General features: G+C 40.4%; 1 protein-coding gene across 15 annotated transcripts in view; it reads right to left on the bottom strand.

Moving 5' to 3' along the window:
- LOC136879195 (modifier of mdg4) overlaps window positions 1-16,176 on the bottom strand; it is a 617,535-nt gene that overhangs the window by 327,708 nt on the left and 273,651 nt on the right. Inside the window, exon 7 of one of the 15 annotated variants that reach the window (XM_067152976.2) lies at window positions 12,225-12,539. The exons of the other annotated variants lie outside the window; for them this stretch is intronic. Within the exon in view, the coding sequence (XP_067009077.2) occupies window positions 12,259-12,539 (281 nt within the window). The 3' untranslated portion in view covers window positions 12,225-12,258. Of the gene's footprint in view, window positions 1-12,224; window positions 12,540-16,176 lie in introns of those variants that run through there. 15 annotated transcript variants of the gene reach the window in all.

Raw genomic sequence — 16,176 nt, 5'->3', positions numbered from 1 at the left:
CAGGGCTCTATCAATCTACATATTGCTATAACCATTACCCTTGAACGTGACTTTGAGCGTGTCCATCTCACCTGGATATATATATATATATAATTTTTTTTTTTTTTTTTTTTTTTTTTTTTTTTGCTAGTTGCTTTACGTCGCACCGACACAGGCCTGGATATTTAATGGCTCACAAATTCGTCTCGCCCTCTTGGCGAGTGTCGTGAGAATGCCTTGTTTTTTGTGCTGAATGGTAGCGAGAATCTGCATGAAGATAGCAATTTGTGTGGGTAGGCTTACGATAGACGGCATGTCCTAAGGAGCCGTCCGGTTTCTTTCTTACTAGAACATCCAAGAAAGGAAGGCATCCGTCCGACTCCATCATCATAGTGAATTTAATTGAAGGATGTTGCTAATTTAGGTGCTTTAGAAATAGATGAAGTTTCTCAGGATCTTCTGTCCAGACCACAACTGCATCAACATACCTCCACCAGATCATAGGTTTGAGGGGCACCGAAGCAATAGCCTCCTCCTCAAAATGCTCCATAAAGAAATCATAGCCACTCTGTCCGTTGTTCGTAAAAATTCCCACCCCCACAAGAAATAGCTGGAAGTCGTGCAGTGGTAAAATAGCTTAGTAATGTCCTCAGGGAACAGACGTTCAATGAGACACATGACCGAGTCAATCGGCACTTTAGTGAACAAGGACTCCACATCGAAACTCACCAAAAGTGCATTAGGTTGAAGGGTTAGGGTTGACAGCTTGTTGACATATGATTCAGTATGTCCTATGTGTGGCTCAAACAATTTGCTCAGGTATTTAGCCACAGCAAACATAGGAGAACCTATCACACTAACAATAGGTCTGAGGGGAACATCTTTTTTATGGATCTTAGGCAGTCCATATAATCTAGGTGGCACTGCATCCCCCGGGGACAGATGTTTAGCCTCCTCTTTTGGAATTGAAGATTGCCTTAAGAGCTTCACGGTGGAGTTGGACACATGAGCGGTAGGGTCACGTGAGCTCAGTCTGTGAACAGGCTCCGACAATATAGCCAAGATCTTATTCTCATACTCGTCAGTGTCCATAACCACTGTCGCATTACCCTTAGCTGAGAGAATGGTGTGTTCAGAATCATCTCTAAGTTTCTTCAGAGCTCGAATCATCTCTAAGTTCCTTCAGAGCTCTCCTTTCCCCTCTTGTTAAATTGGGGGCGGGTACAACAGCGGACCTTATGAGTCTCACACATTTCTCTCATAACTCCTCAGCCTCATCCGTAGGTAGAAGGCCAGGAGAATAAATCAACACGCTAGGAAGGCTCTTGCAACGAGAAAGTGCATTATACTCGTAGGGAACTGGACTCAGTCTCCCGAAAGTTGTTTCATTTACACCTGCTGTTAAGCAACACTCGCTCGCAGGAATTGTGGTTGACTTTCGATCGCATTACTGCTATACAGGCTGAACACAAATTCAACCAGGTGTCATTCAGACAGAAATCAAAATCAAAGTTCCTCCAACTAGCTCAGAAAGAGGCGGTCTCTTGCACGAACCCGAATGCTAGTAAAACTGTCGACAATCTATCCAAGAAATCTTTGGAAGAGAACCAGAGGACAATTCTAGCTAGGGGTCTTAATTTTGCTGTCGCTCCCTCTAAAATTCCCACTGAAGAGTTAATTACTTCAGTTGAGGCACCCATTGACAAGTACCCAAAGGAGCACAATTACTTATTCAATTATATTGAATTATATTATATTTATCTATATACTTACTTTCCCGCAACCGAAGAAAATTACTGGATCATCAAGCTATTCTCCATTTTACTTTGGTGTTTGAAACCACAGTGCCTGATGTAAAATATATCGCGCTGATCATCGGGAGCTGGCAAGTTACTTCAATAGATCTACTCATCTTCAACTGCACAATTATGGATCTTCGTATGTGTTCAATTATGATATGACTTTGTGCCTGACAGTGTTTAAAAATTAGCTCATTTAACCGTTCTCCGCTATTCATAAACATTATAAGACTTTGCCTAACACTGCGTGTGCCATACTGCTGCTCAGAAAATTATGCACTGTTTTCTTTTAAGTGACTTACATTTTAATTCTTCTGAATTTTGCAGTGTCTACCCCGTTCATTTTTATATCGCCTCTTCTACTGATCCGGAGTGTACTTGATCTTTTATTTCCTTTTCCTACGCATTGTTTTTCATGTTTTAATTAGCTGATGACGACCTAGGCTAGGGTCGAAACCGGTACCACTTCTACTTATTACTAAATAAGAATGTAATTCACTACATTTCTTATTCTTTTGTATTGAATAGGTTGAATCTCTTTATAAATTATTTCAATTTTAGCCATCAAATGTCGAGGTGGAGATGGACACGCTCAAAGTCACGTTCAAGGGTAATGATTACAGCGGTTTGCAGACTCATACAGCCCTGCATCCCAGAGAAATGACCAAGCAAAGCTCACAGAAGGAAGAAGTGAAGGGAACTGCCTACTTGTCTTACATTCACAACACCACAGATTGAATTGCCAAGGTCATCACCAAACACAATATAAAACCCGTGTTTGGCACCGCCACTAAAATTGCTCACAGTCTGAGTAAAACCAAGCACAAATTGTTCCCACTCTTACGTCATGGGGTATACAAAATTTCCTGTACTTGCGGTAAGGTATATATCGGCCAAACATGCCGGTCCATTGGTACCCGTATCAAGGAACATGAACGTAATACTCGTTTCAACCAGCCAGACAAATTGGCAATAGCTGAGCATGCACTATTGTCGGGTCATGATGTCATATTCCAAGATGCTCAAACTCTTACCCACGCAAGACACTACAGGTCCAGGATTATACGGGAAGCTGTGGAAATACGTAGAAATCCTAACAATTTCAACACGGACACTGGCTATCAGTTAAGTAATACCTGGTTGCCAGCCATTAAGGATTTACATAGGTAGTTCCCTTCCCTATTGTTATTTCGTCTCGGTGTTTTCCAAATTCGTATGTTCGTCATCACCAGATGTTTCATTCCAGGCTTGTGTCAAAGTCATATACCTGTCAATGTCATATGCTATGAACACATATTATGGGACCCTCTTAGACTGATTCTGATGGTTCGGTCAGCTTCCGCTTCGAACGCTAGCACTGTACCACGTCAAGGGAGCCATCTGGTGATGAATGAACGTACCATTTCTACTTTTATCATAATGTCTAAATTTCGAAAATTGATTGTTTAAGAAGCCTTCCTCATGGACAGTCGAGATTTTCTTCCGATGACGCCAGAGCACAGTTCTCTGCGAAACGTAAAGAATTTCACCTTATTTTCTTGACAAGGCATAATCCTGAAAGCCTATACAGTAGGGTGGGCTGAAAAAGCTCAAATACTTTTCTCCAAGTCGTAATACCGCGGAAAAGTTGTGAATTGGGGAGAATAAAACGGGGTAAAAAAAGAAAATAGGTTCATTTCTTCAGGTCGCGCACGTGCTCTAAAGTTTGCCGAAATTCGGAAAAATGTATATTTTTACGATAATTTTCTAGCTTGCTTAACTTGTCAATATTTAATTGTAATAGCTCTAGTCGACTCTTACTCGAACCAATAATGATTTAGAAAAAAAGAATGATTCAAATTCGTTAAGGTCCTCCGCTCGCGCAACAGCCGTCTAACATCTAACAAATTTTCGCGCTCGTCGTAACTCGCTCGGGTCCAAGGTTCTTAAACACTACTAAAGGTTGGGCCCAACGCGAGCCGAGCTGCTATTGGTTAACGAAATGACGTCACAGTAGGAGCAAAGCAGCAGAGCCCAGAGCGCGCAAATCAGTAGGAATCTCATAATATCAGCAAACATTACAGTTTCTCAGAACTAATTGCAGACCAGACATAAAGATTACTGCTGTTATAAGATTGAAAAAACAGCATAGCAACTTTTCATTATTTCTATTACGAATGAGGCGTAAATGTAACGTGACGGCACAGTGACCAACGCTTGAAATTTATTAACTTTTCCAAGTTCCTCTATTTAGTTTGAGGAAGGTTACGCGCTCTCAAATCTGTAAACATAAATATTTAGAGATATTAAATGTTTGTAATATTAAATCTTTACAGCAGAACTTCCGTGATGGAACTGCCGTATTTGAACATACGATATACTGACTCACTTCCGCAGGTATCGAGTTTAAAGCTTAACACATATTATAACAGCAACAGAAGTAAGTTCATATTCGAAAACATGCATAGATAGGCCTGGAAAACTTACAAAATGTTTTCCAGTCTTTGACCAGGTCAGGGATGTAATGAATGAACCATACTGTATATAGGATATTATTACAATGGGGTCGCCACTCCCAAAGTGATTTATTAATGACTGATAAATGATATGAAGTGATAATGGAGAGTGTTGCTGGAATGAAAGATGACAGGGAAAACCGGAGTACCCGGAGAAAAACCTGTCCCGCCTCCGCTTTGACCAGCACAAATCTCGCATTGAGTGGCCGGGATTTGAACCACGGTATCCAGTGGTGACAAGCCGACGCGCTGCCGTCTGAGCCACGGAGGCTCCGCATAGATAGTCTACCTTTAAAAAAATGAACAATGAGAAAGAACGGGAAAAACACTTCATTAGAACACAGTCCTACCTGTGAGATTAGATGTCATGGAGTGGTGCTTTTGAAGACGAAATCCACTGTCGTGCCTTTCGCCGATGAGCTGCTATGGATTTTTCAGTTCTTGTCCGAATGTTCATTTGTCGTATGCGTATAAATAGTCTCGTTCTAACATACATTTTTACTATTTCTGGTAGTACAGCGGGGATTTTACTGCTAATTATTTGACACACTTTGCGTATAATATTAAGTATGCGTCACAGTTCAGCACGTCCGTGATTGTCCGTGAAAATTAACTCAAATTCCTTTATTTGGTTTACCATTCTTCTGATGGAACGAGTAGACCTCCCCGATATAACACTTCTGGAAAGCATTTCCCCAGTGGGACTTCCCACTGACCTGTCATATTTTCTTTCACGGTAGGCGATGTAGCCGGAGAGGTACCGAAATCCCTCTGCTGAACAATCAGGTGTCGCTGTAGATTCATTAGATTCATTTACGGCACGGTTAAATTATACTGTACTACGAACACATCATTTTCACTCCAGATAGTATTACACTATTCACGCAACTAACGAAAAGAAAATAAGTGCACCTCACTGCACGAAACACAGCAACTTAACAGAGATCTCACAGAAACGAACTACGACACACACTACGCAAAATACAGTAGACCACTATATAAACCTACAGCAATATACTGAAAGAAGTCACGTATAGTTATTACGTGGAAATCCTTTCTTTATAAGACAGACATGTGTAAAGAACGAAATGAGACACACCTGCGGTTGTATGCTACACAGTCACGGTTGCTCCTGTGATGACGTCACGAGCAGGACGAGCGAAAACTAACATCTACTGCGCAACCAATCTGCGCCACCCGTGGCTCGGGTCAAAGACCCTGACGCTCCGCCCACCTACCACTCTCGCCACCACGCCGTGCCATTGTTGTGTGTTTCATTCGCTCTTCCAATTACTATTGTGGCATTTACATCTACTGTATTTCGAGGTTTGTTTTGTGTTATTACATTTTTGTGTAACTTTCTGACTTAACGGTGGTATATTATGGCTGTACCTCAGAAACTCATCACAAGACAGGTATTTGATTGCCCTATATTTGCTGCAGCTAAAGACTTTTCATCAAACAAGCTTCCTACTGGTGAGCACTTCTTTCGGTGTTGTTCACAGGAGAGATACCACTTGGCGCTTAAAGTTAATAATAAGAGCGTCAGTTTTTCACACATTGCTAGTACAATAGCTAACAAAATAAGTGGTTTGTATCAGAAAGCATCCATTCCAACGGTTACAGAGAAGAGAATTGTGCAACTTACAAAAGCGTTGCATGATAAATATTACAGCATTCGGAAATTATATACTCTGATTAAGAATAAAGATTCGTTTAAGTAGAAAATTGACGAGTTTAAGCAAAAATGCTCATTGCATTTTGACGCAGCAGCTTGCAAATGCCCCACTGTTGTTAACTGCATTTGTAACAGAACCCCTGATTTATGTAAATGCGATATAACTGTCAACTGTGTGCAAAATCAAACAAAATACCTGCTATTGAGCTAAGATTTGTTCACTTATTACGAGCACACAGAATAGGAAAAATTGAAGGGTTGGACATGTCTGAAACAAAGAAACGTATTAAATCATTGGAAAGGAGATCGCGTGATAGCCATTTAACTCTGGATGATGAATCTGAATCTCATCTGAAACCCTCGTGCTCGCATTCAAATGAAACTGATGATGAAGACCAATATCTTGGTCGCTATCGCTACCTTTACTAGAAGGATAACAACTTTAACTTTAGCTTGTTTGATGAAATGTCTTTAGGTGCAGCAAATATAGGGCAATCAAATACCTGCCTTGTGATGAGTTTCTGAGGTACAGCCATAATATACCACTGTTAAGTCACGAAGTTACACAAAAATGCCATAACACAAAACAAACAACGAAATACAGTAGATGCAAAAGCCACAATAGTAACTGGAAGAGCAAATGAAACACACATCAAACACGAGGGATAAGTGCAGACTGACACAACAATGGCACGGCATGGTACTGTATCTTTCATGCAACGTGTACATCATAATCACTTAAGACTGGAATAATTAGGTATATAGTCGTCGTGAAGAATAATTTCAGGCATACTGCTTGATTATGTTCCTTGTTGTCCACCATCACAACAGAAAATACCTGCCAGACTGTGTGGACTTCTATTTTAGCTTTTGTTAATTTCAGATCAATACAGGCAAATAAGATGAAGTTCCTTACGTTTAATTCTGTTAATGTTACGAGAGATTACAAAGCACCTTTTCTTCTTGTTGTTGCAGCACAAACAAACTGAATAAGGCCTAGGCTCGATCTCTTTAGGCTGTACAGTTCACATCTTCCTTGACTTCGTGTAAATACAGGCCGGTGACACCCGCTGTTTCCAGCAGTTTATGAGGAGGTACTTTTGTTTGTAGGGGTATGTTAGGATTCGTAGAGTCTCTGGCTTGGTCATTTCTTACCTAATTCTCTCTGTTCAGTGAGTAGGTGGGTAACTACATGGAATTCTGCTTAACCTCAGAATTGAGATGAGCAAGTCCCTTTGGTCATATACAGCCCCAGAGCTGTCAGTGTATTTGTAACGGTGAGACTTGAAAGTCCCAGTGGTCAGGAACAGTTCTTCAGTCTGAGGGGGATGAAATCTGATACTGCTTGTGACATGAAGTAAAACAAAGACTGCTGAAGTTATAGGTGTAGACAGGTTTTATTTCATTCCTATTTCCTTTACTTCTTTCATTTTTCATTACAGCATTCAACTTTCACTTTACCAAGACTTCTCTTAAAGCTGATCCTCTGTCATGCCTGTGGTTATACAGTAGAACCTGGATAATTTAAACTTAACATTTTCATGCCTCACAATGCTAAAAATTAGTGTTTAAGTCAAGGTATATATACCATTTTAGAACATGCATATTTTCTAAAATGATGATTAACTTTACCTTGTTGGAAGAGAAAAGTAGTGTAGCGCCGCAATTGATGCTGGAAGTAGAATGGAATTTTGTCCCGCAAGAAAGGAACTGTAGTTACTGTGAAACTAAGTAAAGTTTCAAGCTCTTGGCCGCTTGAGGGTTCCTTGATTAGTCTTCTAGGTTTCATTAACTAGGAAAATTCGGTTATCAGGCTTGAACTTAGAACTTCACATGGAGTTAAAGATGAAATGAAATATTGCACTGGCTGCTGAAGGCTTGTGAGGTGGAGTGTGAGGATACTTGGTAAGATATCAATCCTTAATTGCAGATATATTAAGTGATAACCAATCCACTGCTTTTGTTAATAGTAAACTGCTTGCATTACATGTGCCACTTGAGGATATTTGCTTTTGTTTTCCAGGTCTGTAACCTTGTTACAGGCTACATTCAATAAAAACAATACATAATAATAAAATAATTAGAATGAATCTGATGTGATTTTAAAAAAAGAACTTTGGTAAGTAAGTGTGCTAAGTACTAACTGATGAGCCCAACTTAGCACACGAGGGTGAAACACAAGCAACCAAGAATGAGTTAGCTGGAAAATTTATAATGTCCAATAACGGACCATTAAATTGGTATTATAAATTTACTCATTCAGGACAAATATTTCATGTTCCCTATGGGAATCAACATCTATATCATCTGATGGCCAGGCAGGCATCAAGTTTTGGAAGTGAGACAGTTGCTCATAGTGCATTGGCACTGCTGGTGGCTTCAAATAGCCTATGCAGTGGCCTCCACAGTATGCACTAGTCTTGCATCTTGGTAGGTGTGCTACGTACCAACGCAAGCAACCAAGAATGAGTTAGCTGGAAAATTTTTAATGTCCAATAACAGACCAATAAATTGGTATTATAAATTTACTCATTCAGGACAAATATTTCATGTTCCCTATGGGAATCAACATCTATACCATCACTGGAAAATGACGAAGGAAAAATTTTGGAATTGCTAGAAGGAAGTGACTCTGAAATCGAAGGTCTTTCGGATGATGATGATGATAATTCTGCTGGTCTTCTTGAAAGACCAGCAGTTTTGTGCAATTTTGAAAGTGACAGTGAAGGAGATGAACCTGATGCAGTACCATCGCCAAAATTACCAGCACCCACTCCAAATTCTAGACCTTTACTCTGGAGACGGAAGCCTTTTTTTATCGAAACCTACACCGTCACCCTTTAATTATGTGGAAACAGTGGTGAGCACTAGTTTTATTTTTAATTGTATTTTGTAGATTAACAGAAATTATTCTATGGCCTCAGATGGCTTTTTTCATTTTTTCAGGACTACACAGTCAAGAGGTCATTGGAATATTTCTCACAATACTTCCCAGATGATTGTTTTGAAACTACTGCCTACTACACCAAGAATTACTCATTGTCTAAGAATGGAAAAGAATTGAAAACTAGTGCATCTGAAATTAAAAAATTCTTTGGAGTAATTATAGTTATGGGGAATATTCCGTAACCACGAATGAGAATGTATTGGTGTGATGATATACGATTGGACATTGTGGCATCTGCAATAGCTAGAGACAGGTTTTTCAATCTTAGACAGTGTTTACATTTTGTGGAGACTGTTGCAGTGAATTCTGAAGAAGTTTCAACTAACAGACTGTAGAAGGTGCAACCAATTATTGACACTGTTTGTAAGAAATGTCCTGCCATCCCACGTGAATCAAAGTCCTACTCGGTCGATGAACAAATTATCCCATTTACTGGGCGATGTAAGCTCAGACAGTATGTGAGGAATAAACCAAGGCCAGTAGGACTAAAGAATTTCGTTATTACTACCTCTTTTGGATTAGCAGTAGACTTTGAAATTTACCAGGCCACAGCCACACCATTACCAGAGACACAATTGGGACTAGGGCCTTCAGTAGTTCTGCGATTAGTACAGACTCTTCCACCTGGTAGTTATGTATATTTTGATTGCTTCTTCACAACTGTGGGATTGATGGATAAGTTGATAGAACTTAATCTGGAGGGTACAGGCACCATCATGGTTAATAGGTTGAAAGGGGTACATTTCAGTCATGATTCAAAGCTTAGACAGGGTGACTATGAAGAATTTTGTAGAAACGATGAGAAGTTGGTAGCAGTGAAATGGCGAGATAGCAAGTGTGTTACACTTTTGTCAACATGTAGTGGAGCAGAACCAGTGGCAAATTTGAAAAGATGGTCTAAGAAAGAGAGAAAATATAATGAGGTACCATGTCCCTTTGTTGTACGCTGTTACAATCCATGTATGGGTGGTGTTGATATTTGTGACCAGCAAATGGAGTGCTACCGTACATGGATAAAAACCAAGAAATGGACCCTCAAGGTATCCCGGCATTTCTTGGACCTCGCCTAGGTAAATGCATGGATGGAATATCAGGAGGATTGCAGAAAGGCTCATATTCCTGCCAAGGATAATTTGGACTTGTTTGGGTTTCGAACAGCTGTCTCAGAAGCCCTAATTGCTGCACCAACAACGTAGACATTCAACAGAAGATGACTGCTCCAGCACTGATGCATCGAGAACTAGAGTCGCGAAAATCCCTGCTATGGACAAGAGACTCAATGGCTATGACCACTGGCCTGTAGTTGATGAATTAAAATCAGCAAGGTGCTACCGCCAAAAGGACTGCAAGAGTCGAACTCGTACACGATGTATGAAGTGTAATGTGTACTTGTGTTTGAACAAGGATTTTAACTGTTTTAAGTTGTTTCACACTATGAATTAGAACATTTGAACATGTACTGAGCTGAATTTTTGTGTGTGTATGTGTAATGTGAGAATTAAATCCTGACACGCACAATTGTGTGGGTCCTTTTTTACAGATGTTAGTTTTTATTTTGTAAAATAAACTATCAATATGTGTATTGAGGAGCATTTTAGTAAGTTTTTGATATACAAACAAAAATTCACACCTCCAGTTTTCTTTCAGGTCTGAAAGGGTTAAAAGGCCAGTTGATGGAGACACCTAGGGGTTTCAGCATTCTAGTCATTCCACCAGGAATCACGTCCGACTCGTTGGCTGAATGGTCAGCGTACTGGCCTTCGGTTCAGAGGGTCCCGGGTTCGATTCCCGGCCGGGTCGGGGATTTTAACCTTAATTGGTTAATTCCAGTGACCCGGGGGCTGGGTGTTTGTGATGTCCCCAACATTCCTGCACCTCACACACCACACATAACACTATCCTCCACCACAATAACACGCAGTTACCTACACATGGCAGATGCCGCCCACCCTCATCGGAGGGTCTGCCTTACAAGGGCTGCACTCGGCTAGAAATAGCCACACGAAATTATTTATACCAGGAATCACAACCATGCCACATCACTATTTTCTCATTACCCTTTTCACTTTCTCTGTCAAGTACCACAGAGGCTGTCGATCATCAACATGGATGGCTGACGTAACAGAGCACCAGGACGATGAAACCACACTGTTTTTAACCAGTCCATGTACAAATCTTCGTTCATCCACCACTTTTCCTGCACTCTCATTTGGATCCCAGGAGAGGGAGCTTTTCCTTTGACATTGTTTTTCCCTTAAAAAAGGTGAAAGGCAGTATTTTGTCCGCCTCAGCAGCGATGCAGAACATTACAGTACAATGCTGTTTTTCTGCAGTTCGTACTTGAATGATTTTTTTTTTTTGGCCTGCATTGTTGACCATAGTTTCCCCAGGTACATAAAAATATACACAAGATTCGACAGCATTTCCTATTGCTCCCATGTTGTAATCATGTATTTTCCTTAAATTCAAGAAATGTTGCTGAAATGCGAGCAGTTTCTCCTGGTATGCTTCGGGTAGCTGCTAAGCCACTGGCATTCTTCTGTGAATCACCAACTCATGTCGTGCCATAAAACGCCATGCCCAACCCTAACTTGCTTCAAATTGACTTTCAGAATTTCCATTCTTTCAGCAATTTTTCGTCCTTCAAACTGTAGCATTTCAACTGAAATAGAAAATCCATCTGCTCGTGTTTTACATACGTAAACCATAAGATCGTTTTCCAGTTCTGAATATTGCGCTTTTTTCTAGTTGAAATGCGTGCTGATTCTGTAGACTCTTTTTAAGTGCATCTTTCATTAAAATCCAACGCCACATGTCCTTTTCATCAACATCAAACTTCCCTCCCACTTCTTCATTACTATTTTTTTTAGCTAACACACCGCTTGTAATTTAAATTTCCAAGTGTAACTTGCAATGACACGACCCATATTCCTCAATTTACAGTGGTCAACTGCCATGCAAACAATAAATGCTACTAGTAGTACTACTACCACCGTACTTTCACCACCCTCAGCCCCTCAGCTAAGGCTGTACCTGATACCGTTAGGTGAGCACTGAACTCTAGGTAATCTACAACAAGGCCACATTTCACAGCACAAAACTGCATACTTCAAGTCTACAACGTAATTCAGAAAAAAAGTTTTCCCCCTCAAAAGTTGACTCAAAATTCAAGTGCAGCTTATACACGCGAGCGGCCTATACACACGTTCATAAGGTAACTTATTGCTGTCAGCAAGACGGTTTTTAATTATTCTGTATGTTTAATAAAATGCTTCAATAACTTTATAAAAACATTTTATTTAACAAAATTCGAACAGAAAATAATTTTTTTGTTACCAAAGCCAAAAAAGGCCAATAATTTTAAAGAGTACTTGACATAATATTTGCAATGTATTCATGCTGCATCCTGGTCCAAGATTCCTTTTCTAGAATCTCTGCATACTGAGGAGCATGATTATGACTGTTCAATACACAATTAACTCTGTCATTAATAGTCTTGCAGAGAGCTCGACACGCAAACGTGTGGTAGTTAGCGCAACGCCAATGTTTCTTGGTGTCGCTCTGCCGATAAAGGTTGTAGATGTAACCACAATGCACCAGCTGGCGGTGACCTTTCTTACTGAACACGTAGCGGCCAAAATCTACAAACAACAAATAAAGAGTAAAGTTCATTATGTGTTACGGGTAAAGCAAGGAGACTGGATAGTCGGCGCTTTACCCAGGTAAAGCTGACATTACCTGATAATATAGGATAAAGCATGGAATCGATTTTATTTCAATTTCATTCAGACTCTATCCGGTTAAAGCGTGAACTACCCATGTCTGCTTGGGTAATGCTGGGTTATTTCCTTCTGAGAACCCTGCTATGCAATGTGTTTAAAATTCGCTGCAGAAGGGAACTTTATATGCATTGAAAGAAACCCTTGCAAATCAGAGCAAAGAAATGAAATTGGTGTCAAATTCTATTTCCCTCCAGCAGATATTGGTAAATATCTATTAACTTAACCAAGATGGCCACTAATGGTCTGTATTGACTTAATTACTACAGTTAATTATGACTAAGTCTGCCTTGTCACTACAATTCAAAAATGTATTATATATCTAAACCATTTAATACATATATACACTCAAATATGTTTTGAGAATTAAAAATTATCTTCTTCAGTTTATGGATCAAATCACTTGCATATGAAGACCTTATTTAAAATTATTTTATGTCCGAACAGATTGCGGATAAAATGACAATACAACAACATCAAACGTTCAAACATGAAAATATTTCATGTTACGTCCAAGTTCTATAAAACAGTTGTATGTCGTATTTTAAAACTCAGCTGGTTGACTGTTGATCTATTGTATTTTGGTGTGGCATTATTTATGGTCTTTCATAGTCCCACCGCCCTTCTTGGGTCTTAAGTGTTGACACTGTCTGCTTATCCAACACAATATCTTAACAGAAAATAATTCTATTATTTGTAGATTGGCCAATTGAGCTTATAGTGCCCACACACCTGCACGGTAGGGCCCAATGACCTCGATTTTAGGCCCCTTTAAACAATAAACATCAATCAACACCTGCACAGACTTTGCATCTAAAACAAATGAAAATGTCCAATTTAACCTGGCAGACTTGATCTACAAATAATAGAATTATTTTCTGTTAAGATATTGTGTTGGATAAGCAGACGGTGTCAACACTTAAGACCCAAGAAGGGTGGTGGGACTATGAAAGACCATAAATAATGCCACACCAAAATACAAAAGATCAACAGTCAACCACCTCAGTTTTAACATACCACATACAACTGTTTTCATGTTTGAATTTTTAATGTTGCTGTATTGTCATTTTATCCGCAATCTGTTGCACATTAAATAATTGTAAGTAAGGTCTTCAAATGAATGTGATTTTATCCATAAGCTGAAGAAGAGAATTTTAAATTCTCGAAACATATACTTGCGTGTACACAGGCTGAACAAAAAATGCCGCACTTGGAGGTGGGCATGCGATTCCTCATCTCACTGCACGACAAAAGTTTCTATACCCAAATCGGATCTGGTGCTGTTGGAAAACAAGTAGATAACGAGAAGCTGGCAACACTGCCACATCCTGCAGCGCATCGGAATGTAATAGAGAAACGTGCATCATCCTGCCCTACCGTACCCGCCGTCGCAGCTCACTGAGTAGACTGCTGGGTTATCAAACCCACATGCACCATCAAGCTACGGCCCGAATCTACAAGTTTCTTTCCTTGTGTGTGTGTGTGACATCGGGTCCCTAGTTCCCGTCGTGTAAATGCGTTTGTAAGCATGACATCCTGTTGTTACATGACAATAGTCGAACACATGACAGTGTGATTCATTCAACTAAATGCACGAGTCGACTAACCACGCAGTGCACAACCATAACTGGTCCTGTCAAGTGCATGTACGGCGACTTCCTGATGGAGTACACAAACAGCGAATACGTCGATATGCTTTTAGTATTGGCTGCATCTGATAATAAAGCTTCTGCTGCTGCTCGTGAGTACGCGGCATGTTACCCTCAAAGGTGCCATCCCGATCAGAATGTTTTTTGTCGCCTTGAGCAACGCCTGTGGGAAACCGGTAATCTTCGTTCACAAGTAGGGGACAGAGGTCGACCAAGGACTAGACGTACTCCACAAACAGAGGACTACATTCTTGAAGCCGGTCACCGATCACCTCGGCGAAGTACCCGTGATATTGCAAGGCAGTTCCACGTATCTCAAACACTGGTTGTTGACGTGTTGCACGATGAAAAACAGCATTCATATCACTACACGTTAACTGAACACCAGCGGCCAGAAGACCGCATTCAACGAGTACAGTTCAATGAATGGCTTTTGCAATAAGTTGAAAATAACGAACATTTTATAAAGAATTTGATATGGAGTGACGAATGTAGCTTCACTTGGGAAGGTATTTTCAACAATCCAGCCATTATTGGTCTGATCACAACCCACATGTCACCCATGAACGTGGCTTTCAGCCACGCTTTGGCATAAACCTGTGGACTGGAATCGTGGGAGGAGTGCCTTTACCTATTGCCGGACAAGTTGAATGTGCCCCACTATCGTACGTTTCTTGGCAATAATTTACCTGACGATTTAGAAAACATTTCACTTGGTGTTCGGCGACAGCTATGGTTTCAGCATGATGGTGCACCACCACACTTTGGAATGACTGTGCGTAACTGGTTAAATGGGGTACACAGAAGATGCCTCCACGAAGATTGTAAAGACAATCGGGCGTATCCTGGGCAACATTGAGGAATCCTCAGCGGCCGATTCCTCCATCACCGAAACACTAACTTATTAGTTATTATGAACTACAAACGGCATTTTTCAATGCCAGCCCTAGTAATAATCTCAATTAATATATAGGGAATTTCACCAGAGAAGGAAGCCCTATTATCTGACATTTGCACAAAACATAATTGTGATATCCTACTGGTTCAGGAGATACACAGAGGGTCAAATGATTGCCGACCAAAGGTGAATGGAATGAAACTTGTCCTATTTATTTATTTAGCGTATGGCTAACACATCACATTATAGATACAATAATAATAAATAATATTTACAATTTGAAGTATTTACAGGTTCAAATTATTTACATATTCAACACACAAGGGTGAGAGCAGAAAAAAGTCTCTTGGGTTTCCCTGGTAGGCAGTGAGAGGACACTGCTCCACAATGTGCCGAACTGTTTGCTTCACAGCACCACAACTGCACGCTGCCGAATTAAGTATTCCCCATTTATGGAGGGAGTCGCCACATCTGCCATGGCCAGTGCGAATCCTGTTGATAGTTGTCCAGGTCTTCCGTGGAAGATCAAAACCCTCTGGTTTGTTTTTCAGCCATGGTAGATAGTGATATTCTGATGGAGCACTGGATATCCATACTTGCTTCCAGGCCTGAAGCAGATTAAAGTTAGCGTCTGCTAGGTTTCTGGCTGTTCTAACAGGTGGGCGTCTTGATTTTAGCCTGTTAATAAGAACATCATTCATGTCGCCATGAATTGGCAACTGACTGTTGTTAGTTATTTTCTTATAATCTCGTAGGAGAGCATTTTCTCGGCGGAGGTGAGGTGGTGGAATATGGGATAGAACAGGTAGCCAGAAAGTGGGAGTAGATCTAATTGTCCCTGATATCATACGCATAGTGTGATTCAGCTGAGTGTCAATTAATTTTGTGCGACTGCTGTTCAGCCATATTGATGAGCAGTATTCTGCAGCAAAGTATACAAGACCAAGAGCTG

Source organism: Anabrus simplex, chromosome 8 (genome assembly GCF_040414725.1).
Source record: "Anabrus simplex isolate iqAnaSimp1 chromosome 8, ASM4041472v1, whole genome shotgun sequence".
In the NCBI taxonomy this organism is placed as follows: domain Eukaryota; kingdom Metazoa; phylum Arthropoda; class Insecta; order Orthoptera; family Tettigoniidae; genus Anabrus; species Anabrus simplex.
Note: the sequence above shows the minus strand (reverse complement) of the source record. Positions and strands in the feature narration are given on the sequence as shown.